The sequence below is a fragment of the Erinaceus europaeus genome, chromosome 13 (genome assembly GCF_950295315.1).
Source record: "Erinaceus europaeus chromosome 13, mEriEur2.1, whole genome shotgun sequence".
NCBI lineage: Eukaryota > Metazoa > Chordata > Mammalia > Eulipotyphla > Erinaceidae > Erinaceus > Erinaceus europaeus.
Genome location: NC_080174.1, coordinates 80456861 through 80484645, shown reverse-complemented (window position 1 = coordinate 80484645; position 27785 = coordinate 80456861). Strand labels below are relative to the sequence as shown.

The 27785-nt window shown below is 42.3% G+C and overlaps 1 protein-coding gene across 3 annotated transcripts in view; it reads left to right on the top strand.

Annotated features, from left to right (window-relative positions):
• PATJ (PATJ crumbs cell polarity complex component) overlaps nucleotides 1–27785 on the top strand; it is a 161639-nt gene that overhangs the window by 46455 nt on the left and 87399 nt on the right. For all 3 annotated transcript variants that reach the window (XM_060206315.1, XM_060206314.1, XM_060206313.1), the window contains 3 exons: nucleotides 6060–6206; nucleotides 10997–11073; nucleotides 13184–13240. In XM_060206315.1, coding sequence (XP_060062298.1) covers nucleotides 6060–6206; nucleotides 10997–11073; nucleotides 13184–13240 — 281 coding nt within the window. The remainder of the gene's footprint in view (nucleotides 1–6059; nucleotides 6207–10996; nucleotides 11074–13183; nucleotides 13241–27785) is intronic.

Below are 27785 nucleotides of genomic sequence, written 5' to 3'. Positions count from 1 at the left end.
TTCCCTTTTGTTGCCCTTGTTGTTTTATTATTGTTGTTGTTGGATAGGACAGAGAGAAATGGAGAGAGGAGGGGAAGACAGAGAGGAGGAGAGAAAGATAGACACCTGCAGACCTGCTTCACCGCCTGTGAAGGGACTCCCCTGCAGGTGGGGGTAAATAAATATTTTTTTAAAAAAACCTTAATTAACTTCTGAATGTATAGATCAACAAAATCACAGGCATATATATTCAATTTAAAACAAATAATTAGCCACCAAGAGTTAACACACCTGGCTACTTGTACACCTTACAAGGTGTCAAAGTCTGGGTTCAAGCCACCATTGGGCACCACTTTGGAACACTGGAGGCCTGCGGAAAGTTCCATAGATGGTGAAGTGGTGCTGTCATTCCCCAACCCCTCCTTTCTGTCTGTCTGTCTGTCTATCTAGAATAGAAAGAATGTAAAACTAGGCTCAGGAGCGATGAAATCAATCATATCTGTGTGGTCCAAAGGAAGAAAAATATTCAATACAATGAATAATTAGTGATATAACCAATGTATAAAATATAATCCTATTAGAATTTTTCCATAAGAGGCTGGGGTGGGGTGGGGTGGGGAATAGCACAATGTCATGCAAAAAGCCTTTCATGCCTGAGACACCGAAAGTCCCAGAGTTCAGTCCCCAGGAGCGCCATAACCCGGAGCTGAGCAGTGCTCTGGTTATAAACAAACAAATAAGTAACAAAGAATATAGCAGAAGGTAAATATATCTTTTTTAAAATGTTATTATTTACTTATTTATTTTCAATTTAATTTTTTTTTTAACCAGAGCACTATTCAGCTCTGGCTTATGGTAGTACAGGGGCTTGAACCTGGGACTTTGGAGCCTCAGGCATGAGATTCTGTTTGCATAACCACTATGCTATCTACCCTCCACAGTTTTATTATTTATTTATTTATTTATTTATTTATTTATTTATTTATTTATTTATTTTAACCAGAGCACTCTTCAGCTCTGGTTTATGGTATTGTGGGGCATAGAGCCTGGGACTTTGGAGCCTCAGGCATGAGTGTCTCTTTGCATAGCCATTGTGCTATCTACCCCTACCTAATATATCTTTTTTTTTTTTTTAATCCTGTGAAGATATAATAAGCTTGTAAAAAAAAGATATAATAAGCTTGCATGGCTTTGCTTTTAGCTGATGTTGATATTTTTGTTTAAGTTGGAATTTTTTTTTTTAATTTTCATGTGATAGGAGAAATTTTTGCTGCTGATTGCCAGAAGCCTTGTCGACTGCATTATAAGGATGAGACTTAAAGTTGCTTAAAACACTATGAATTGTATAAATGCTAGATTGACCCTTAAACAGTTTTCCATAAATATTTATACTACGGAATGATTTTCAAAAAAATCTTTGTATTTACTTATTTTCCCTTTTGTTGATCTTGTTTTTTATTGTTGTTGCTATTGATGTCATCATTGTTAGATAAGACAAGAAAGAAATGGAGAGAGGAGGGGAAGACAAAGAGGGGGAGAGGAAGACAGACACATGCAGACCTGCTTCATCTCCTGTGAAGCGACTCCCCTGCAGGTGGGGAGCTGGGGGCTCGAACCAGGATCCTTAGGCTTTGCACCAAGTGCGCTTAATCCACTGTGCTACCGCCCAACTCCCTACTGAATGATTTTAATTTTTTTTATATTTATTTTATTTATTCCCTTTTGTTGCCCTTGTTGTTTTATTGTTGTAGTTATTATTGTTGTTGTCGTTGTTGGATAGGACAGAGAGAAATGGAGAGAGGAGGGGAAGACAGAGAGAGGGAGAGAAAGATAGACACCTGCAGACCCCCTTCACCGCCTGTGAAGCGACCCCCCTGCAGGTGGGGAGCCGGGGGCTCGAACCGGGATCCTTATGCCGGTCTTTGTGCTTTGCGCCACATGCGCTTAGCCTGCTGCACTACAGCCCGACTCCCATGATTTTAATTAAAAAAAATTTTTTTTTTTTCCTCCAGGGTTATTGCTGGGCTCGGTGCCTGCACCATGAATCCACCGCTCCTGGAGGCCATTTTTCCCTTTTTTTGTTGCCCTAGTTGTTGCAGCCTCGTTGCGGTTATTATTGCCACTGTTGACGTTGCTTTGTTGTTGGATAGGAGAGAGAAGTGGAGAGAGGAGGGGAAGACAGAGAGAAAGGGGAGAGAAAGACAGACACCTGCAGACCTGCTTCACCACCTGTGAAACGACTCCCCTGCAGGTGGGGAGCCGGGGCTCGAACCGGGATCCTTACGCAGGTCCCTGTGCTTTGCGCCACGTATTCTTAACCCACTGCGCCACCGCCCGACCCCCTTTTAAATTTTTTTCTATTTTTATTATTTTCCCTGTTGTCGCCCTTGTTTATTATTATTATTATTGTTGTTGTTGTTGATGTCAATGTTGTTGATTGGACAGCGAGGAATGGAGAAAGGAGGGGAAGGCAGAGAGGGGGAAAGAAAGATAGACACCTGCAGACCTGCTTCACCACCTGTGAAGCGACCCCCCTGCAGGTGGGGAGCCAGGGGCTCGAACCGGGATCCTTACGCTGGTCCTTGAACTTTGCGCCATGTGCGCTTAACTTGCAGAACTACCGCCCAACTCCCTGCTGAATGATTTTTTTTTTTTTTCCCCTCCTCCAGGGTTATTGCTGGGCTCGGTGCCTGCACCATGAATCCACCGCTCCTGGAGGCCATTTTTTTCCCCCTTTTGTTGCCCTTGTTGTAGCTTCGTTGTGGCTATTATTATTGCCCTTGTTGATGCAATTCGTTGTTGGATAGGACAGAGAGAAATGGAGAGAGGAGGGGAAGACAGAGAGAGGGGGAGAGAAAGACAGACACCTACAGACCTGCTTCACCGCCTGTGAAGCGACTCCCCTGCATGTGGGGAGCCAGGGGCTCGAACCGTGATCCTTACCCCGGTCCCTGCGCTTTGCGCCACATGCGCTTAACCCGCTGCGCCACCGCCCGACCCCCTACTGAATGATTTTTAATAGCTCTGATAGACAACTTGGCTTCAAACAACTATATCAGATGAAATATGTCATCAGTGAATTAAAATTAATGTGTTAATTTTCCTGAGAGGTGCGTGTGGAGAGAGGCCCGAGCACTACTCAGCTCTAGATGTTTGGTGCTCCCAGGGGTTGAGCCTGGGGTCTCTGGGACCTCAAGCATGAAAATCTAGTGTACTGCCCCAGCACTGTCTTCCTGACCCCCCTCCCCACACCCTTATATTTGTATTGGGATAACTTTTTCTTTTTCTTTTTAATTTTATTTATTTTATTTTTGAGAGAGTTGCAGAGAGAGAGAGAGACACACACACACACACACAGAGAAACACCAGAACACTGCTCAGCTGTGGCTTATGGTGGTGCGGGGGATTGAACCTGGGACTTAGGAGCTTCAGGCATGAGAATATGTTTGCATAACCATTATGATGTCTTCCCTGCCCATAACTTTATATATATATATATATTTTTTTTTTTTTTTTTTTTTTTTTCTTTTTAGATTATCTTTAGCCAGAAATCAAGAGGAAGGGGGATATAGAGAGGGAAAAAGACAGAGAGACACCTGCAGCCCTGCTTCACCACTTGTGAAGCTTCTCCCTGAAGGTGGGGCCAGGGGCTTGAACCAGGGTCCTCACACATTGTAACATATGCTCTCAACCAGATGTGACACCACCCAGCCTCTTGGGATAACTTTTGACTTAAATCTCTGCCTCTTCTTGGTTTGGGTGACTTCTGTCTTTCCTCTCCTCTCTCTTTCCTTTTCTCCTTTTTTCTCTATCCCTTTCTCCCATTCATACTTCCCTCCCCCTTTTCCCCCTACCCCCCTATCCATCTCCCTTCCCTCCCCTCCCCTCCCCTCCCCTCTTTTCCCCTCTCTCTTTCTTCCCCAGAGCATGCTCAACTCTGGTTGATGGAGGTACAGGGGATTGAACTTGGAATTTCAGAGCCTTGGGCATGAAGGTCTTTTTGCATCACCATTATGCTGTATCCCCTGCCCTCCTATGTGTTTCATTTGCACTCTTGCAGAGTCCTCTGCTGTATCATTTTTTTCCACACTGCAATGCAGTCATATGTCTCATTTATGGTCGTAATGGAGGGAGCATGTGACCACATCTTTGTCTCATCTTCAAGCGTATTTGACAAAGGCAGCATTTAAAATCTGTTTGACCAGAGCTGCATAGCTTCCAGCTTTCACAACATATTTTCAGTTGCTATGTTAGGGCATACACTTTTTCTCCACTAAACTATTTTTACACCTTTGCTTTGTCCAGTTTCAAGCCCGACCCCAACCACACGGGGGAAGTGTCAGTGCAGTGGCTCCTCTCTCTCCCCCCCTTCTCTCTCTCTCTCTCTCTCTCTCTCAACAGAGCACTGCTTAGCCCTGGCTTACGGTGGCAAGTTACCATGGAGGCTCAGGCATGAGAGTCTCTTTGCGTGACCATTATGCTATCTACGCCCACCTTCTCTGCTTCTCTCTCTACCTGGAAAAAAAAAAGTCTGTAGTGATACAGCCCTGGTGACAATAGCAACAACAACAAAAAAAACCTAAAAAAGACTCTTGTTGAATCTTTCTTGTGAAGATTGTACCTCTTTTTTTAAAATTTATTTATTTATTCCCTTTTGTTGCCCTTGTTGTAGTTATTATTGTTATTGTTGGATAGGACAGAGAGAGAAATGGAGAGAGGAGGGGAAGACAGAGAGGGGAAGAGAAAGACAGACACCTGCAGACCTGCTTCACCCCTTGTGAAGCGACTTCCTTGCAGGTGGGAGCCGGGGGTTTGAACCGGGATCCTTACGCCGATCCTTGCGCTTTGTGCCACGTGCGCTTGACCCGCTGTGCTAACGCCCGACTCCCAGATTGTATCTCTTTTTAAAAGAGATACCTAGCAATTTGCATGCTTGAAATAGAAAATTTCAGATAGTCTAATCGCATACTTAGTTTAATTTACCTAAGGATGGACCTTCTGCAACCAGGCAATTTTTCCCCCCAGTTCTCTTCCAACTCGTAAGTAGAATTTATTGTCTTCATGATGATGCCGTGCTAGCACCTAGATGAGTGCATAGCAATGTAAGCTAAGGTATCCACCGCATAACAAGAATGTAAGGCCCTGCGGCTAGGTGGCGGCGCACCTGGTTAAGTGCTCAAAGTGCCATGTGCAAGGACCCAGGTTCGAGCCTCCACTCCCCTGCAGGGAGGACACTGTATGAGCTGTGAGGCAGTTCCGCAGATATGTTTTCTCTTTCCCTTTCAATCTTCCCCCCATCCCCTTTCAATTTCTCTCTGTCTAATTGAATAAAATAGGGTGGGGGGAAATGAAAGTGTTCTCCAGGAGCAGTGGATTTGTAGTGCCGGTACCAAGCCCCAGTGATAGATAACACTGGGAGCAAAAGGGGGAAGAAAGACAACAAAAAAAAGTAAGGCCCTCATGTTTTTCCTTTTATGTTTTTTAAAAAATTATTTATGTATTTATTTATTATTGGATAGAGATAGAGATAAATTGAGAGGGAAGAGAGAAGGTGGAGATAAGAGGGAGAGAGACAGAGAGACAGAGAGACACCTGCCAGCCCTGCTTCACCACTCATGTAGCTTTCTCTCTGTGGATAGGGACCAGGGGCTTGAACCTGGGTCCTTGCACGTCGCAGTGTGTGCGTTTAACCAGGTGCACCACTCACCGGCCGCCTAGTGTTGTAAAAATCATTTACTCCTGTTTTATTGACTTAGAGTTTACCTTGCTTTTTCTCTTCCCTTTGCCATTTCCCATTGTCTGATTCCCCCCATAGTTTTCAATACAGCCAGTGAGTTTCTTTTTTCTTTCTTTCTTTCTTTCTTTCTTTCTTTCTTTCTTTCTTTCTTTTTGTTTTTTTAAAGAAACTTGGCATTTTAAATAAAGAAATCTTGTATGCAGGTTATCTGAGATGTCTGTAATGAGACTGTGAAATGGATGAACAAACATGAAATGAGCTTCACTTAAATATGGTCTTCAGCCATGTGAGATTCAAGTCGTCATCATTTTATTTTTTATTTATTTATTTATTTATTCTTAAGGAACTGTCACAGAAGCATCCAAAGCACCAGCCCTCTTTATAAGTGGAGCAGTGGAAACAGAAACCAGCTTGAATGATGAAGCGGATAAAACTGGAGAGCAAATGGATAATCGAGAGAATGAAAACATGCAAGTCATGGAAGAATCAGGTATGTACAGAGGGTATAATTCAAAATTGTTGAGGTAAAAAAAAAAACAACTGTTGAAGTGATTTGACTTTCTCATTTGTCTACCATTTTTTTCTTAATATTTATTCCCTTTTGTTGCCCTTGTTGTTTTATCGTTGTAGTTATTATTGTTCTTGTTATTGATGTCGTCGTCGTTGTTGGATAGGACAGAGAGACATGGAGAGAGGAGGGGAAGACAGAGAGGGGGAGAGAAAGACAGACACCTCCAGACCTGCTTCACCGCCTGTGAAGCGACTCCCCTGCGGGTGGGGAGCCGGGGGCTCCAACTGGGATCCTAAGGCGGGTCCTTGCACTTCTAGCCACATGCGCTTAGCCACAGTGCTACCGCCCGACTGCCTACCATTTTCTTTTTATGGTTCGTATGTGAGGACAGCCTACATATATAGAATAACATATCTTTGTCTTTTCCTCTCTTTAGCTTATTCATTTTTAGCGGGGATAAGATCATTATTTGGCCTTCTCCATTTGACTTAATCTCACTTAAATTCCATCCAAGATGATACAAAGAGATGACTTGGGGCCAGTTGTGCACCTGGTTGAATGCACACATCACAGCGTGCAAGAACTGGGGTTCAAATCCCTGGTCCCCGCCTGTAGGGAGAAAGCTTTGCGAGTGGTAAAGCAGGGCTGCAGGTGTCCCTGTCCCTCTTTATCACCCACTCCCCTCTTGATTTCTGACTGTCTCTGATAAAGATAATTTTTAAAAAATTAGAAAAGGAAATGACCCCATCATTTTATTTTTCTTTATTTTTAACGGCTGAGTAGTATTCTATTGAGTATATATACCACACTTTATTTATTTATTTATTCCCTTTTGTTATCCTTGTTTTATTGTTGTAGTTATTATTGATGTCATTGTTGGATAGGACAGAGAGAAATGGAGAGAGGAGGGGAAGACAGAGAGGGGGAGAGAAAGATAGACACCTGCAGACCTGCTTCACCGCTTGTGAAGCAACTCCCCTGCAGGTGGGGAGCCCGGGACTTGAACTGGGATCCTTACGCCGGTCCTTGCACTTGCGCCACGTGCGCTTAACCTGCTGCGCTACCGCCTGACTCCCTATACCACACTTTTTTTAAGCCACTCATCTGGGTTGTTTCCAGGTTCTGGTGATGACAAATCATGCTGCTGTGAACAAAGGTGCACACAGATCTCATCTGACAGGTGTTTTTGTCTCCTTTGGATAAATCCCCAGGAGCGGAATTGCTGGGTCATAGAGTAGGTCATTTCTATCGTGCTGATAAGACTCTGACTGCTTTCCACAAGGGTTGGACCATTTGCAGGAGTGTCCCTTTCTCCCACATCCTCTCCAATATTTGTTGTTCTGTCCTTTCTGATGAATGACATGCTCACAGGTGTAAAGTAGTGTCTCGTTGTCTTTATTTGCATTTCTCTGATGATCGGTGACTTTCACCTTCTTGTAGGATTACTGGCCCTCTGGATCTCTTCCTCAGTGACATTTCTGTTCATATCTTGGACCCATTTTTCTAATGGGTTTGCTTGCTTTTTGGTGTTAAACTTTTTTCTTTTTATACTTTTTTTAATCTCATGTACTTTGGCGATTAGTCTGAGGTGTGTTGGGTAAAGATCTTGTCACATGCTGTAGGCTGTCTTCTGTTTGGGTGGTAATAACTTTTGCTGTGCAGAAGCTTTTTTTAATTCCCTTTTGTTGTCCTTGTTGTTTTATTGTTGTAGTTATTACTGATGCCGCTGTTGTTGGACAGGACAGAGAGAAACGGAGAGAGGAGGGGAAGACAGAGAGGGGGAAAGATAGACACCTGCAGACCTGCTTTACCGCCTGTGAAGTGACTCCCCTGCAGGTAGGGAACCGGGAGGGGGGCTCGAACTGGGATCCTTACCGGTCCTTGCACTTTGCACCATGTGCGCTTAACCCTCTGCGCTACCCCCCCGACTCCCTGTACAGAAAGCTTTTGAGGTAGGTAGTCCAGTTGGTTTATTTTTTGCTATTGGATTTGAATCTTGGAAGGTTTTTTTTTTTTTTAGTTTTTTAATATTTATTTTCCCTTTTGTTGCCCTTGTTGTTTTTTTCATTGTAGTTATTATTGTTGTTGATGTCGTTGTTGTTGGATAGGACAGAGAGAAATGGAGAGAGGAAGGGAAGACAGAGAGGGGGAGAGAAAGACAGACACCTGCAGACCTGCTTCACCGCCTGTGAAGCGACTACCCTGCAGGTGGGGAGCTGGGGGCTTGAACTGGGAGCCTTATGCTGGTCCTTGCGCTTGGCGCCACGTGCGCTTAACCCGCTGCGCTACCGCCCGACTCCCGGAAGGTTTTTTTTTAGGGCGTGAATTACGAAGTGTCCTCACAATGTGTGTATAATATATATATATATATATATATATATATATATATATATATATATATATATTCTTTTTGTTTGTTTGTTTTACCAGAGCCCTGCTCAGCTCTGGCTTATGGTGGTGCAGGGTGTTGAACCTGGGACCTTGGAGCCTCAGGCATGAGAGCTTCTTTGCAGAACCATTATGCTATCTATCTAGTTAACAGAAGAAGTTTGAAAAGACAAGATGTTAGAACTTGATGTCATTTCTTATGGAATTTACTTGTGTATGGCCTGCCTGGATCGTGCATGTATAAAGTTTCACTGCTCTTGAGCTAATTTTTCTTTTTCTTTTTTCACTTTAGATATGGAGGGAGAGATAATATAGCACTGGAATTTCCCCATGTACCATAGGTAACCCATGTATGCCAGTTGTGTATGGGCTTGAACCTAGGTCCCACTAGTGGCAAGGCATGCACCTTGCTGGTGAGCTACCCGTTGGCCCTTGCTTATGGAAATACTAACAGGATCAAGCACAAAGGTGTAAAGTTTATAGAAATGGTATTTTAAAAACTTTCTTTCTTTTTCTTCTCCTTCTTTTCAGAGCACTGCTCAGCTCTGGCTTATGGTGGTACAGGGGATTGAACCTGGGACTTCAGAGCCTCAGGCATGAGCTTATTTGTTTCCATAACCATTAGGGTATCTACCCCCCCCCCCCATTGGCTCTTTGGTTAGTTGTCAGCTAGCTGCAGTCTAGCTTAATAGTCATGGATATCTTTTTGTAAATCTAGAAACCAGCCTTAGTCCCTGGTTTCTGAGATCAACCCTTTTGACTTAATGATTTGTGTTGTGCAATAAGACGTTGTATACATCCAAGTTGAGCTGAAGCCTGAGGGAGCTGATACTGCAAGTTATGTTTGATTTTAGGCAGATGGTTAACGCCAGTTGTGATAAGTGTTCTGTGACTTGTCCAGTCTTTATAGGAGAAAAGATGTTTGTTTGCTTTCTGCTACCCTATAGACATAAGTTGAAATTACAGTGTCCGTACTTTGACTTTTTCCTATTAGACATGACTCACACTGTGAGCTGTGTACTGTACTTCTGACTGAGATCTTACGGAGACTAGCCAGGCCGCCCAAAATTGTCTTTAGATTTTAAGAGCTCTTTTACATCATCATTCCTGTGCCAAAAGGCAGTATTGCCCTCAAGTAAGAAAAAACCGGGGAGTCGGGCTGTAGCGCAGTGGGCTAAGCGCAGGTGGTGCAAAGCACAAGGACCGGCATAAGGATCCCGGTTCGAACCCCGGCTCCCCACCTGCAGGGGAGTCGCTTCACAGGCGGTGAAGCAGGTCTGCAGGTGTCTATCTTTCTCTCCTCCTCTCTGTCTTCCCCTCCTCTCTCCATTTCTCTCTGTCCTATCCAACAACGACAACAACAATAATAACTACAACAATAAAACAACAAGGGCAACAAAAGGGAATAAATAAATAAAATAAATATTAAAATAAATAAATAAATAAATTTATTTTAAAAAAAAGAAAAAACCATAAAGCTGTGATAACTGAAGTTGCCTTAAAAGACCAAAGTAGGGAGTCGGGTGGTAGCGCAGCAGGTTAAGCACAGGTGGTGCAAAGTGCAAGAACCAGCGTAAAGATCCTGGTTCGAGCCCCAGGCTCCCCACCTGCAGGGAAGATGCTTTACAGGCAGTGAAGCAGGTCTGCAGGTGTCTGTCTTTCTCTCCCCCTCTCTGTCTTCCCCTCCTCTCTCCATTTCTCTCTGTGCTATCTAACAACGACATCAGTAACACCAACAATAATATGTACAACAACAATAAAAAAACAAGGGCAACAAAAGGGAAAAAAAGAAGACCAAAGTAAACCAGAGTTTCGGTTATGTCACAACTCATGTTAACTCATTGGTTGAATTAGACCTGATAGACCTTTATCTCTGTTTAAATGAAGACTCTTAACTGGACTGTGTTGAGGTACCTTGTTAATCGCTAAATATGTACATGTTGATAAGCTTTTATCTTTCTATGGGTAGGTGGATGGCACGCACTACTTTTGAAGTGATTAGTGTTTGAATTACATCCTTTGTCCTAATGTGTTATAAAGTCAAGCCAGATGGATTTGGCTTGTAAACTGCAGGCTGTTTACATGTAAACTGTATTGTGGTTCAAGTTTCATTGATAATTTATCATCTCCGCTTCCTTTTGAAGTCTTCCTTAACAAGTGTCCCTTCCTAATTTGGCTGCAGATGGTGTTTTCACTGTACATTTTGTCTATATGTCACCACTGATTTACTTTACATCATAGGCCCAAGTTAATGAATATTTTCCTCTTTTATTCATTTCCCCCTTTACTAACTGAAACTGTGCTGTTACAGAATGTTGACGCTAAGTGTGTTTGGCTCATTGTAGCTTTACCATTATTTCTCCCCCCCTCTCCAGATCCAGAAAGAGTCCCAGACAGACCAGGAAGTGAGCTGAAGTCCAAATGGGAAAACCTACTGGGCCCTGATTATGAAGTCATGGTATGTTAAAAATCTCCTAATTAGACAAAAAAAAAAAAATCATGTCTAATTTCATGTTGAACTTTAACACTACAGTTTAGAGAAATGAGAACTTCAAGGACTAGCCAGCTTGTGTTTATTTTTCTCTCCTGCCTTTCTTTCCCATTAGACTAATGGTGTGTGTGTGTGTGTGTGTGTGTGTGTATGTGTAGTACATTAATCTGTAAGAACAATTAAGGACTTCACACAAGTTTCAGTCAGTCAGTACAGGTTATCACCATTTAAGTCAACAACAGAATAATGCTAGGAGAGAGGGCTTGCTTTTTAAATTTATAACCTTTATCAGCTGCTTTAAATTGCTGGCATTTTTATGATTGTGTTTATGATCTTTTTGTTTTATTGTACACTGGAAGGACTGTGACTATTAGCCCTATGTTTCACAAAGAATCTTAGAGTTTTATGAGGAAAAAAATGAAAGAATGATTATCAGATGTATTTGGGAGAACAGGAAGTAATTTAGGTTAGGAAGAGGTTTATAGTTCCCGTGGCCCATTAGACTTCTTATCACCTGTTCTTAGACTCCCTGAGTAAGAATTGATTGCATTTCCCCCTATGAATTCACACAAAAGCAGAAAACTCTGCTTAGAAAAGCCACCATAAGGCAGTGGGGCGGCGGTGCACTAGGTTAAATGTACAGAGCACAGAGCGCAAGGACCTGCTCAAAGATCCCGGTTTGAGCCCCCGGCTCCCCACCTGTAGGGAGGTCGCCTCCTAAGTGGTGAAACAGGTCTGCAGGTGTCTCTCTTTCTTTCTGCCTCTCTGTCTTCCCCTCCCCTATTTCTCTCTGTCCTATCCAAAAACAAAACAAAACAAAACAAAACAAACCCCCAGAAAACAATGGCTTCCAGGAGCAATGGGTTCGTAGTGCAGTTCGTAGTTCAAGCCCCAGTGATAACCCTGGAGGCAAAGAAAGAAAGAAAGAAAGAAAGAAAGAAAGAGAGAGAGAGAGAGAGAAAGAAGGAAAGAAAGAGGGAGGGAGGGAGGAAGGAAGGAAGGAAGGCAGGCAGGCAGGCAGGCAGGCAGGCAGGCAGGCAGGCTGGCTGGCTGGCTTCTATAGAGTTAGTTCACTAAGTGTATTAGTAATGAAATACGCTGTTAAATTTCTACTGTCATTCACATTTTCTTGCCTGTGCTAATCATCGGTGCTTATTGGCTGGATGAAAATGTTTCCTCTTTGGTTCAGAATATAGAATGACTCCCAATTGTCTGGAAATATCCACTGTCACAAAAGTGAAGTGAAACAACCTATGCTTTCTCTCTTTGCTAATTTGTATTTTTATGCCAGACTATATGGCCTGCTGTTACTTTACTTCATAGATTGAAAATGCTGTTTCTTAAATTTTTTAAAATATCTGTATTTATTTATTGGATAGAGACAGCTAGAAATTGAGAGGAAGGAGGAGACAGAGAGGGAGAGAGACAGAGAGACACCTGCGGCACTGCTTCACCACATGTGAAGCTTTCCCCTTGCAGATGGGGACTAGGGACTTGAACCCAGGCCCTTGCACTTTACAACAGGTGCACTCAAGCAGGTGTACCACCACCAGCCCCTTCAAATGCTGTTTTTTAAAATAATATTTATTTACTTATTCCCTTTTGTTGCCCTTGTTGTTTTATTGCTGTAGTTACTGATGTTGTCAGAGAGGGGGAGAGAAGGACAGACACCTGCATCACCGCCTGTGAAGCGTCCCCCCTTCAGGTGGGGAGCTGGGGGCTTCAACCGGGATCCTTACACTGGTCCTTGCGCTTTGCACCGCGTGTCCTTAACCCACTGTGCTACCAGACCCCCAGGATTCTGAATTTTTAAGACTAGATGTGTATTTATGCATCATGTTCTGGCTTAACTTTTTAAATAATTTAGGGGAAAAGACTGCTATGGAGAAAAATAATATCAAAAGAGCCAACAAACAGTTTTGTATTATGGATGTTCTTTTGGATTTCAGCAATATAGACGAGAATAAAATCAGGTCGGTTGGAGTTCTCCTTGTATAGACGTTATATAACACCCCCCCCCCCCCCAGTACCAAGGAAGAAGTAAAGTTACTGGAAATGTTTTTTCTCATGAATTTAGGTTGTGACTTTGGATACACAGATCGCAGATGATGCTGAGTTACAGAAATATTCCAAGGTAAGCATTTCATTATTATTACTTTTAAAGTTATCAGTTTCTTTGTTTGAAGAACTTTTCTCTGCTTTTGTCAAAGGAACCAAGTTAGTGATGTGACTTAAAGTTTCCAGAATCCAGTTTTAGACTCTGTGTGTGTGTGTGTGTGTGTGTGTGTGTGTGTGTGTGTGTTAGGTATATACGATAGGGTCTCTGGAAAGAATATGGGTTATTTGACTAGCTTGGTCATCTCAAAGCCACTCTGCTAGCGTTTCTGACATCATCAGCCATTGTTTTAAATTGTTTCCTAGGGAGTCGGGCGGTAGTGCAGTGGGTTAAGCACAGGTGGCGCAAAGCGCAAGGACCCCTGTAAGGATCCTGGTTCCAGTCCCTGGCTCCCCACCTACAGGGGAGACACTTCACAAGTGGAGAAACAGGTCTGCAGGTGTTTGTCATGCCTCAGGCATAAGAGTCTGTTTGCATAACCATTGTTATCTAACCCCACCCGATATTTTTTTTTTCTTATTATGGTGTCTTGGCTGTATTTCTTTATACAATAATTTGATTTCATTTCCAACATTAGGTAAGACTATTAAAAATTATTGAATTTGCTATTATCATCATCCATAGAATTCAATCTTCTTTATTTCTCTGTTATTGAGGGGGTTATTGGTTTACAGTGTGTTTATTCATTGATACATGTGTCCAGTTTCATTATGCACCAGGACTCCAAAGTTCTCTTCCACTCCTCCATTTTCCTACTTTCCCAGAGTCTTTTGCTTGGGTGCAATAAACCATGCCAGTCCACATTTCACTTTGTATTCACTCTCCTTGTCTCTGTAATGAACTCTCACTAATAGTTGAAATCATTCGATATTTGTTCTTCTCCTTTTGTCTTATCTCATTTAACATGATGTCTTAAAGTTCCATCCAAGATGATGCAAAGGAAAAGACTTCATCATTTTTAACATCTGTTAGTACTTTATATTTAATTTAAAGTCTATTGTGTCAGACATGAGAATGGCTGTTCTTACTTTTTTTTTTGTTTTTGATGTGGTCCATTGGCCTGTATGATAGTTTTCCATCCTTTCACTTTAAGTCTGTATTTGTTTTGTTGGGTCAGATGGGATTTTTGCAAGTAGCATATGGTTGTGTTGTGTTTTCTGATCTATCCTCCAACTCTGTGCCTTTTAATGGGTGAGTTTAAGCCATTGACATTTATTGATATTATGGATTTAAGGTATCGTAGTGCTATTATTCAACAATTTTTTATTTGCTCTGATAAATGGCAAGTATTATGGTGATGCTCTTGTTTATAGAAGGTCTTTTAGAACCTCTTTCAGGGCAGGCTTGGTGATTGTTGCTTCCTTTAACTGTTGCCTGTCTGAGAAGGTTGATCCCTCCATCTAGTTTGAATGAAGGTCTACCAGGATATATTATCCTTTGTTGAAACTCTTTTTCATTGAGGGCTCGATAGATATCTTGCCATTCTTTCTGGATTTTAGAGTTTGAGTGGAGAAGTATGCTGATAGTCTTATGGGTTTTCCTCTGTATGTGACTTTCTGTTTTTCTGCTACAGCCGTTAAGATTCTTTCTTTATCATTGCTTCTTTTCATTGTAACTATGATGTGTCTTGGTGTCTTTAGGTCTGGGTTGATTTTGTTTGGGACTCTCTGGGCCTCTTGAATCTTAATGTCCTTTCCATTGTTTAGGTCAGGGAAGTTTTCTTCTATTACTTCCTCTAGGATGTGTACTTCCCTTTCCTCTCTTTCTTCCTCTGGCAGGCCAATTATATGAATGTTACTTCTTTTGAGATCATCCCATATGTCTCTGTTGTTGTTTTCAGTGTCTCTCAATCTCTTTTTGAGCTCTTTTACCTCCTTCTTAGTTTTCTCTAGCTCATCCTCTGTCTGGCTAATTCTGTTTTCTGCTTCTGTTAATCTTCTTTCCCTTCCCTTAGCTTCCTTCTTCAGTTCAGTTATAGTATTAGCTTGTTCTCCTAATTGGCCTTTTAGCTCAGCTATTTCAGCTTTCAGTTCTTTAATTTCCTTAAGGTAGTTAGCGTTTTCCTTTAGGGTCTCATCTGTTGTTTCCCTATTTCTGATAGCCCTTTCTTCCATAGTTGTCTAAATTTCTGTGATTACTAGGTTTATTATTGCTTGCATACTTTTCTTATCTATGGTTACTTCTGACTGATTTGGAGTTTCTGCTGGGCTCCTGTCCTGATTCATTGTGGTAGCAGTTTTATTTGCTCTTGATTTAACCTTTTTTTTTTATTGATGGGATTTGTATTTTTCTGTTCGGTCTTTCTTCAGTTGTGTTTTGAGTACAAGCCATACTACATTAAAGTTTTTTCAGAAATGCAGTCACAAGCCTCAGAAATTACAACAATAGCAACTGAAGCAAGGACTGATGCAGTTCAACCAATACCAGTTAACCAAACAACACCTCCAGTCTAAGGGGAAAAAAAAAAACAACAAAAACCCAAAAGAAAAAAAAGAGAAAGGAAAAAAGGCAAAGCAAGAATAGATAATTATGCAGATCTGCTGTCCACTATAAATTCTAAGGATAGCAAGAGGAGAAAGAAAAATAGAAAAGACAGCTACACACACACACACACACACACACACACACACACACACACAGTCCACTCCAAGTCAGATTTCTCCCACTAAATAATTCACAAACGAGTGTCAGTGAATTCAAAAAAGAAAGGAAAAAGAGGAAGAAGAAGAAGTGAAAGGGGAGGAGAAAAAAGGGAGGGTGGAGAGAAGAGGGAGAAAGAAACAAGTTCCTCCCACAATGGACGGCACACCCGGTCACCTATCCATGGACAGGACACCCGGTCAGCTATCCATGGAGAAAGCAATAACAGTTCATTTTGGTCAACCTAAAGAGGAGGGAAAGGGACACGTGTATATAACAACAGTCATAATAAAATAAAATAGAGTAAAAAAACCTAAGAGTCAGTCTGCATCTTGGACCACTGCAGATTGGCTGCACACAGCCTGGTCCCCTTCCTAAACCAAGCAAAGACAATCAATTATAAGAAGTATCAAAAAACAAACAAACAAAAAAAAACCTTCAGCTAGTCTTTCCCAGGCAGGGGTGAGGCCCTGATGGGTCAGGCATTCCATCACTCAAATAGAGCTCCAGCCCCCTTCAAAAAGAAAAAAAAAAAAGGATTGGCATGACACCCCTGCTGAGCCAGGAATCTTGGTAAAGAAATAGCTCCCCAGGAAGCCTGCTAGGAGCAGCTGGCCAGCCCCTGGGGGCTGGTTCTGGGGTGGGGGGGGGGAGGGTGAGTTCAGAAATAGTCAAGCCAAAGATTTCCCTTTCTTTGTCCTTTTGGCCTCTGTTTGCCAGCACAAGAGTGGGTTATAGAACTCTTTTTTGGTGTCACCCTGACCCCCCCCCCACCTTTATTCACCCTTTCATGGATGGCCCAGATATCCTGCCCAGTCCAGAGAATCCCAGGTTGTAAGCTGCTTCTTTTTGGAGCTCACACCCGTGTTGTCTCTGAGTCGCCATCTTGACTCCATTTTTACCATCTGAGTTGTATTCCACTGTGTGTATATACCACAGTGTTTTTAGCCACTCATCTGACCTTGGACATCTGGGCTGCTTTCAGGTTCTGGTGATGAACAATTGTGTGGCTGTGAACATAAGTATACATAGATATCTTCTGATAGGTGATTTTGTTTCCTTTTTTTTTACATTTATTTATTTGTTTATTTATTTTCCCTTTTGTTGCCCTTGTTTATCGTTGTTGTTGTTATTGCTGTCATTATTGTTGGATAGGACAGAGAGAAATGGAGAGAGGAGGGGAAGACAGAGAGGGGGAGAGAAAGACAGACACCTGCAGACCTGCTTCACCACCTGTGAAGCGACTCTCCTGCAGGTGGGGAGCCGGGGGCTCGAACCGGGATCCTTATGCCGGTCCTTGTGCTTTGCGCCACCTGCGCTTAACCCGCTGAGCTACGCCCGACTCCCGTGATTTTGTTTCCTTTGGGCAAATCCCCAGGAGAGGAATTTCTGGATCATAGGGTAGTTCATTTCTAGTGTTATGAGAAATCTCCAACCAGCTTTCCACAAGAGTTTGACCGTTTCCGACTCCCATCAGCAGTGCAGAAACAACACTTTGATTGCAAGGAAGATGGATAAAGAATTTAGGAGTACTGGTTTCTTGTTATATGAGTTGACTAAGGAAGGCCTATTACAGAGTGCCACTTGGCGCTAGGAGATTATACTACCTTGCCCTGTGTGAGACGCTGGCTTCCGTACCATATGGACACACTGTGGGTGGTGCCAGAGAAACTCAGCAGCACCCTGGTGTGTTTTTCTCACCCTCATTCACTTGCCCCTCCTCACCCTTTCTAGAAAAAATGGCTGGTCAGGCTGCTCAGTGATGGTGTTGCGTGTCCTTAAGACCTAAGCCCCACATTTTCAAAAAGTGAGATTTGAGGGCATACTTGAGAAGGTGAAGTGGGCAGTCTAATATTTCTTCTACATAATATGCAAAACAATGCCTATGCTATAGATGATTAAATAGATACATATAATTTTAATAAAACTGAATAAATGATAAATAGCATAGAAGGGTTGTTTGACATTCGGTGGCTTTGTTCCCCATTGCATGTTTCCAGTGTTTAACCTCTGACTGTCTTCAAGGTCCCTTTAAACCAAAGAGAACTATTTAAAAGCGTTTAACAGTTTCATTAAAAAACCTGTTCTGGCAAAGTGTTTTTTGCACTGGAAGAGAAACAGTTACCCGTAATTCTACCATTCTCATCCCGTTAGCTGTGCATATTACGTATTTGTAATTGGGAAACATAGGAGAAGGAACATGTACTATTTTTTATTACAACATCCCACATGTTTTTTGTTTTCTACATTGATTTTTTTCTCTTTCTCCTCCTCCCCTCCCCCCCCCCCCCCCAGAGCACTGCTCAGCTCTGGCTTATGGTGGTGGTGGGGGATTGAGCCTAGGACTTTGGGGCCTCAGGCATGAAAATCTCATTGCATAACCATTATGCTGTCTTCCCCCCACCCTACACTGATTTCTTATAGATGTTCACAGATTTAATTTTAATTATTTATTTATTTATCATTTTATATAGAGACAGAAAGACACCTGCAGCCCTGCTTCACCACTTGTGAAGCTTCCCTCCTGTAGGTGGGGTCCAGGGGCTTGAACCCAGGTCTTTACACACTGTGGTGTGAGCGCTTAACCAAATGCACCAATGCCTGATCCCCAGGTTTATTTTTTATTTAGATGAATTAATTTTAAAAAATCCATTTACAGTTACAAGACTAATTCTTGTTCTTTATTTTTTTTTTTTTTTTACCTTTTTTTATTGCCTCCAGGGTTATTACTGGGACTCAGTGCCTGGTCCCAGCGGCCTTTTTTTTTTTTCCTCCTTTTTTCTTCTTCTTTTCCTTCTTTCTTTTCTTTGATAGGACAGAGAGAAACAGAAAGGAGATGAGACAGAAGGAGGGAGAGAGATACCTTCAGCACTGCTTCACCATGCATAGAATTTCCCTCTTGAAGATGGGAGCCGGGGGCTTGAACCTTGGCCCTTGCACATGTAACATGCATTTTAGCCATTGTGTCACTGCCCAGCCCTGAATGATTAATTCTTAACTCTGTAGTGTCTCATTTCTCCCTATAGCCTGTAAGCAACTTTAGCCTGTCAGAACCCATTTCGCATATGAGGACGCTGAAGTTTGCACAGATTGAGTGAGTCACCTTAAGTTATTCAGCTTGACTAGTAGCTCAGGCCAGTAACAGAGCTCCTATTCTGTGTCAGATTGTGGGAACCAATGTGGCAAAGGTCCTCACTCTCAGAATTTAGGTCTGGAGCTTAGATAATGAACAAAAGTCAACTTGATGAGAAAGCTATATTAATAGAGTCTAAGAAATGGTTATTAGGAAATGAAGGGGGGTGGGTGGTGGCTCACCTGTTGAGTGCACGTGTTACAGTGTACAAGGACTCAGGTTCGAGTCCCCAGTCCCCACCTGCAGCAGGAAAGCTTTACAAGTGGTGAAGCAGGGCTGCAGGTATCTCTCTCCCTCTCTGTCACCCCCTTCCCTGTTGATTCGTGGTTATCTCTAGCCAACAAATACATTTTTTTTTAAAGGCTACATGGCAAGAAAAAAAAAAAAAAGGAAGAGGGCAGTGAGAAATTGACTGGGACAGGGGACGGATTGAGCAACCTTCAGCCGGAGAGAGGCTGGCAGGTGCACATGGGAGGAGTGGAAGTGGTTTCAGAGTCTGGACCCAATTAAGGGGAAAGATAAGACTAGATAAGACCGAGCCTTGAGGTCTAGGGTGATCTGAGCACAGTTGATCCTGTATGCCAGAAAATGCCAGTGGGGTGCTTAAAGAAGGGTGGTGTCACTATCAGAGGTCAAGGCTACAGGTTTTCCCTCTAGGCCATCAGCTCCTGATCAGAAAAGTTACAGTTTTGTGGCTGGCTAGAATTTGCATTCCTAAGGGCTTACTTGTCTTTAACTGGTCATTCAGGTTTACAATCCCTGAAGGGGTCATCCTCAGAAGGCACAAGTTAAGAACTGTCTCCCTATATTTTGGGCCCCTGTTAGTTGGAAAGCTTTTCTTTGAGGAACTGGAATTTTTGGGAAAGCGGGCATGAAAGCAATTTATAGTGACTTGGGCATTTGCCGCACTGCTTCTAGGAAGCTGTTAATCATGACACAAGAAGAGTTTTCCCGCATCTGCGAAGACTTGCACTTTTAGGGATGGCTTTCTTGGCAAGTGTTTACTATTAAGATAATCACAACACTCTGGGGGGGAAAGCATTAAGCTGGTTCCTGTGACCTTGCTGCTGGCCATCCATTGTAATATGGAGCGAGCTTTTATAATATCCCTGGCATGGGAAACAAGAGTACTAGGTCCAGTTTTCTGGTTTTGGCAACTCAGACCGACAGATTTTACTTTACTCCCTTCCTGAACTGTATTCTTGGAACCACACAGCACTGAAATGTGGCTTTTTTTTTTTTTTTTAACACAAAAAGTACCACTGACAAAACCATAGTATAAGAGGGGTACAACTCCACACAATTCCCACCACCAGAACTCCATATCCCCTCCCCTCCCCAGATAGCTTTCTTATTCTTTATCCCTCTGGGAGTATGGACCCAGGGTCATTGTGGGATGCAGAAGGTGGAAGGTCTGGCTTCTGTAATTACTTCCCCACTGAACATGGCGTTGACAAGTTGATCCATACTCTCAGCCCGTCTCTCTCTTTCCCTAGTGGGGATGAGATCTGGGGAAGTGGGGCTCCAGGACACATTGGTGGGGTTGTCTGTCCAGGGAAGTCTGGTTGGCATCATGCTAGCATCTGGAACCTGGTGGCTGAAAAGAGTTAACATACAAAGCCAAACAAATTGTTGACCAATCATGAACCTAAAGGCTGGAGTAGTGCAGATGAAGAGTTGGGGGGTGGGCCCTCTGTTTTGTAGATAGCTAGTAGGCATATTTTAGTTATATTCCAAAGGGCCTGTGGCTATACTAGTTTTTGTTATTTTTTTTTCCCCCTGAGCCTGAAATCTGATATGCAGGTGGATCCAAGTTCTTGTCTCAGGAGATGATGTCATGGCTGGAAAAAGGACCAGAAAGCTGGATCAGGGAAGAGAGTAGCTCCCTAATATGGGAAAGGGAGTGTAAATACTGTTGATTTGAGGATTTTACTTGCACCTTATGTGAGCAGATGCAATTTTAGGGTAACCCTTGCAGGAATTTCAGTAGCTGTTTCTACTTGGTTCTGAGGTCAGTTTTTTTCTTTATTTTTTTTTCTTTAAATAAATTTTCTCCTTCCCATGTTTAGAACATGGAACATGGAAACTGGTAGCAGGTAAGGTGATTTGTTTAAGATCACATGTAGCTAGTAGATGGCACAGTTCAGAAATTAAGGGTTGAATTGCTAACAGATCTGTGGCGTTGTTTTTCCTTTTGGATAGCTAATATATAGACAAGAGGTTACAACAGTATATAATACAGAATTTATTTTGTCTCATCCACATGCCTGCTCTCTCTTTTAATTTTTTATTATCTTTTTTTTTTTTTTTTCTGCCTCCAGGGTTCTTGCTGGGGCTCAGTGTCTGCACCATGAATCCACTGCTCCTGGAGGCCATTTTTCTTTTTCCCCTTTTGCTGCCCTTGTTGTTGTAGCCTTGTTGTGGTTATTATTGTTGTTGTTGATGTTTTTCATTGTTGGATAGGACAGAGAGAAATGGAGAGAGGAGGGGAAGATAGAGGGGGAGAGAAAGATAGACACCTGCAGACCTGCTTCACCACCTGTGAAGCGACTTCCCCGCAGGTCAGGAGCCAGGGGCTCAACCTGGGATCCTTACACCAGTCCTTGAGCTTTGCACAACGTGTGCTTAACCTGCTGCGCTACCGCCCGACCCCATTTCATTATCTTTTTTTTTTATTGGATAGAAACAGCCAGAAAATGAGAGGGAAGGAGGTGGTAGAGAGGGAGAGAGATAGAGAGACAGACCTGCAGACCTGTCTCACCACTCATGAAGCTCTCCCCTTGCAGGTGGGGACTGGGGGCTCGAACCTGGGTCCTTGTACATTGTAACATGTGTGCCACCATCCGGCCCCTCCAAGAACCTTCTCATAGATATCCACTGTTACAGGACCTCGTGTATGCTCTTGGACTTTGATCTCTTTTTGAAATGTAAACACAAGCTATCAAATAAAATAGTGACCAAAGTTTTCCCCTGCTCTCTGAAAGTAGAATACTACTATTTGATAGGTTAGTTTCTGGGTCTAGGGTGTTTCTTTTCATGTAGATAATAGTGGTCGCATTCCCAGACTCCAGAAGTAATCCGCTGACTTATTCCAAATAGGCCTGCTTTACTTGCAGACAGTAACAGCAGTTATCTGTCTCAGCAGGTGGCTTATCAGGAACCTGAGAGGATCTTTCTCAAAATGCTCATAGCATATTTTGTTCTTCTTGACCAGTATTCTGATTCTGTAGATTGGAAGGGAGGCCTAAAAAAAGAAAAAAAAAATTAGGAATCCCTACTTATTACCTCTCCCCACTGAGAGTTACTGTTCCAGCTACTGCCAACATATTGTGTGTGTGTGTTCAGGAAAGAAGAGGTGACTTGTTCAAACTAGATGGAGGATTATTGGGAGATTGGCAGTTGAACTATATACAGAAGAGTGCCTTTAGACAAATGACAGTTTGGCGGCTGGGTGGTGGTGCACCTGGTTGAACACACATGTTACAATCCACATGGACCTGGGTTCGAGACCCTGGTTCCCACCTGCAGGGAGGATGTTGTTTTCGACGGGTTATGTTGTTTTCGCTGGGCTGGCTTCACGGGCACAGGCGGGTAACAGACGACCAGGGGACTCAGGGTTGAGCTGTAGGCAGTATCTCTTTATTCATGCAGGACGCAGCACAATCTAAGACGAGCTGAGCTAAACTCAAGGTACAGTACAGTACTGTAAAACTCACAATGCTGTCTTTATATATACTTGCCAAGTAAGGTGGAAACAGGATGTGACATAGAGAGGGTGGAGAGAAAAGTGACGGGTGAAAATCAGAGTGTGACAAAGAGGGGGCAGATTAGGCGAGAATCCTATCACTGAACCACCAATGCCCTGGAGGGAGGGTGGAACTTGTTAACAGCGGTTATGTAAATAGAATGAAGTGGTTATGTAAATAGAATAGTGTTAAGCAGGGGGGATTTAAACCAAATGAAACAAGGGGTCTCATGCATACCAACAGGAGGAAGCTTTGAAAGTGGTGAAGCAAGGTTGTAGGTGTCCTGTCTCTCTCCCTCCCTGTCACCCCCTTCCTTGATTTCTGGCTATCTCTATCCAATAAATAAATAATGATACATTTTTTTAAAAAAAAAATAGAGAAAATAGTTCTCTTCTTCTTTTTTTTTTTTTTTAATTTAAGAAAGGATTAATTAACAAAACCATAGAGTAGGAGAGGTACAACTCCACACAATTCCCACCACCCAATCTCCATAACCCATCCCCTCCCCTGATAGCTTTCCCATTCTCTATCTCTCTGGGAGCATGGACCCAGGGTCATTGAGGGTTGCAGAAGGTAGAAGGTCTGGCTTCTGTAATTGCTTCCCCGCTGAACATGGACGTTGACTGGTCAATCCATACTCCCAGTCTGCCTCTCTCTTTCCCTAGTAGGGTGTGTCTCTGGGGAAGCTGAGTTCCAGGACACATTGGTGAGGTCTTCAATCCAGGGAAGCCTGGCCAGCATCCTGATGGCATCTGGAACCTGGTGACTGAAAAGAGAGTTAACATACGTAGCCAAACATTGTTGAGCAATCATGGACCCAGAGCTTGGAATAGTGGAGAGGAAGTGTTAGGGAGGTACTCACTACAAACTCTAGTGTACTTCTGCTTTCAGGTATATATTTTGCAGTAGTTTATGGATACATGTGAACATAAGCTCTCTCACAGAAACTGGTGTATATCTAGGTTATGGGACTTTGTTAGAAAGTGAACCACCTGAGATGAACTTAGAGTGTACTATAAAAGGAAAGGTCTCACCCGAGTAATGAAGCTGAAGGGTTGTCATTCCACACATGAAGTCTCTGGACACAGTCTGAGGTGAAGCATGTTGAGGTGGCAATCGTTGCATTGGTTAGGTTGTGATCAGCAGATGCAATATTATTTGGTATGGATTGGGAGAGGCATACGGGAAAGTGGGCCCTATCCAAGGGTTCCAGGACTGGGGGAAGTAGGGGCTCTATAGTGGAGATGTGAGGTTCCTGCTGTCTTAGGGTTCAAAAAGGCAATCGATAGTTAATGTTATCATCACATTATTTGGTAATTGGGTTAACTTTGAAAAGTCCTTTTGTTATGGTTTGCTGTACAGTATCCAGTATCTTGTATATAGCTGTGCTATTGGATGCTTCTAATCTACTTGGTCTAGGCTTTTGAGAGAGTCCGCATATCAAATACACAGCATATATATTAAAAAGATTCAGTTTGTGTTTTGAGAAACTTTGAGACATACAGTTGATTTTCCCCCTCTCATATTAATTAACTAGTGATTTATATGTCTACATTGTCCTAGGAGTGTACATAAACACCATTCCCACCACCAAAAGACTGTGACCCATCCCTCCCACCCACTCCCACCCCCCACTGGCCCAGGAAGCTGCATGTCTACCCTTCACCACAGGGTTTTTACTTTGGTGCCCTACTTACAATTTGGTCAGGTCCTGCTTTTAGTTTCCCTTTCACATCTTCTTCCTCAACTTCTGTTGATGAGAGGGATCATCCCATACTCATCTTTATCTTTATGACTTAGCTCACTTAACATAATTCCTTCTAGCTCTGTCCAAGATGGGTCAGAGAAGGTGGGTTCATTGTTCTTGATAGCTGCATAGTATTCCATTGTGTATATACCACAGCTTTCTCAGCCACTCATCTGTTGGGCACCTGGGTTGCTTCCAGGTTTTAGCTACTATGAATTGTGGTGCTATGAACATAGGAGTACACACCTCTTTTTGGTTGGGTGTTATGGAGTCCTTGGGGTATAACCCTAGGAGAGGAATTACTGGATCATATGGAAGGTCCATGTCTAGCCTTCTGAGAGTTTTCCAGACTGCTCTCCACAGAGGCTGTACCAATTTACATTCCCACCAGCAATGTAAAGGGTTCCTCTGTCCCCACATCTTCTCCAGCATTTGTTGCTACTGTCCTTTTTGATGTATGCCATTCTTACAGGAGTGAGGTGGTATCTTAGTGTTGTCTTAATTTGCATTTCTTTGACAATCAGTGACCTAGAGCAGTTTTTCATATGTTTGTTAGCCTTTTGGATCTCCTCTGTAGTGAATGTTTTGTTCATATCCTCTGCCCATTTTTGGATGGGGGCATTTGCTTTTTGGTGCTAAGTTTGCTTAGCTCTTTATATATTTTGGTGATTAGTTTCTTGTCTGATGTATGTCATGTGAAGATCTTTTCCCATTCTGTGAGGGGTCTCTGTTTGTTTAATAGTTTCTTTGGATGTGCAGAAGCTTTTCAGTTTAATGTAGTCCCATTGGTTTGTTTCTGCTTTAGTCTTCCTTGCAATTGGGTTTGATTCATCAAAGATGTCCTTGAGGTGTAGGTGGGAAAGTGTTTTACCAATGTTTTCCTCTAAGTGTTTGATTGTTTCTGGTCTGACATCTAGCTCTTTGATCCATTTGGAGTTGATTTTTGTTTCTGGTGAGATAAAGTGGTTCAATTTCATTCTTCTGCATGTTACAACCCAGTTTTCCCAGCACCATTTATTGAAGAGAGCCTCCTTTTTCCATTTAATCCTTTGGGCCCCCTTATCAAAGATTAGATGTCCATAGGTGTGGGGATTTATTTCTGGGCTTTCAATTCTGTTCCACTGGTCTGTGTGCCTATTTTTGTTCCAGTACCATGCTGTTTTGATGATGATGGCTTTATAATATAGTTTAAGGTCTGGGAGTGTGATGCCTCCATTTCTGTTTCTTTTCCTCAAGATGGTTTTGGCAATTCTAGGTGTTTTCAGGTTCCAGATAAATGATTGTAGTGTTTGTTCTATTCTCTTAAAGAAGACTGGTGGAACTTTGATGGGTATTGCATTAAATTTGTATATGGCTCTGGGGAGAATATTCATTTTGATGATATTTATTCTTCCAATCCATGAGCATGGGATATCTTTCCAGTTCTTGGTATCAGTTTCTATTTCCTTGAGTAGCAACTCATAGTTTTCAGCATACAAGTCTTTCATTTCTTTGGTCAACTTTATTCCTAGGTATTTGATTGATTTTGCTGAAACAGTAAATGGGAGTGATTTCTGGATGTCTTCTTCTTCAGATTTAGTGTTTGCATAAAGAAATGCCACTGAGTTTTGTACATTGATTTTGTAGCCTGATACCTTGCTATATTGCCTAATAACTTCCAGTAATTTTCTGCTGGATTCTTTAGGTCTTTCTATGTATACTATCATATCATCTGCAAATAGTGAGAGCTTGACTTCTTCCCTTCCAATCTGTATTCCTTTGATTTCTTTCTCTTGCCTGATTGCTATGGCAAGAACTTCCAATACTATGTTGAAGAGCAACGGTGACAGTGGACAGCCCTGTCTAGTCCCTGATCTGAGGGGGAATGCTTTCAGCTTCTGTCCATTGAGTATGATGTTGGCTGTAGGTTTGCTATATATAGACTCCACTATCTTGAGGAATTTCCCATCTATTCCCATTTTTTGTAGAGTTTTGAGCATGAATGGGTGTTGGATCTTGTCAAAGGCTTTCTCTGCCTCTATTGAGATAATCATGTGGTTTTTGGCTTTGCTTTTATTGATGTGGTGAATGACATTGATTGACTTACAGATGTTGAACCAGCCTTGCATTCCTGGGATGAATCCCACTTGGTCGTGATGAACAATCTTTTTGATATGTTGCTGTATCCGGTTGGCCAAGATCTTGTTTAATATTTTGGCATCTATGTTCATCAGAGATATTGGTCTGTAGTTTTCCTTTTTTGTTCTGACCCTATCAGCTTTTGGTATCAGGGTGATGTTGGCTTCATAGAAGGTGGAAGGGAGTATTCCTGTTTCTTCAATCTTATGGAATAGCTTAAGAAGTGTGGGTATTAACTGTTTGCTGAAAGTTTTGTAGAATTCGTTTGTGAAGCCATCTGGTCCAGGACTTTTGTTGTTGGGGAGATTCTTAATAACGGTTTCAATTTCTTTGTCTGTGATTGGTGCATTTAGATTTTGTAGTTCTTCTTGGTTCACTTTTGGAAGGGCATATGCTTCTAGGAATTGTTCCATTTCTTCCAGATTCTCTAGCTTGGTGGCATATAGTTCTTTATAGAAGTTTCGCAGGATTCTCTGGATTTCTGTGGTGTCAGTTGTGATATCTCCTCCATCGTTTACAATTCTATTAATTTGAGTCTTCTCTCTTTTTTGTTTGGTGAGTCTGGCTAGGGGTTTGTCAATTTTGTTTAATCTTTCAAAGAACCAACATTTGGCTTCATTGATCTTTTGTATGGTTCTTTTATTTTCGATGTTGTTTATTTCTGCTTTAACTTTAGTGATTTCTGTCCTTCTGGTTGCGTTAGGGTTCCTTTGTTCCTCTTCCTCTAAGTCCTTGAGGTGTGCAGTAAGGTCATTCATTTGAGCTTCTTCTTGGTGTTTAATATGTGATTGTATGGCTATAAGTTTCCCTCTCAGTACTGCTTTAGCTGTGTCCCAAATATTTTGATAGGTTGTGTCTTCATTTTCATTAGTTTCCAGGAATATTTGAATTTCCTGCTTGAGTGAGTCTCTGACCCAGTGGTTCTTAAGGAGCATGTTGTTTAGTTTCCAAATTCTGTGTCTTTTAATAATTTTCCATTTGTTGTTAAATGTTAGTTTTACTCCACTGTGGTCTGAGAAGATACTTGGGATGATTTCAATGCTCTTGAATTTATTGATGCTGTCTTTGTGGCCTAACATGTGGTCTGTCCTTGAGTATGTGTTATGTGGATTTGAAAAGAAGGTATATTCCAGTTTTTTGGGGTGGAGGAGTCTGAAAATGTCCAAGAGGTCTAGTCTG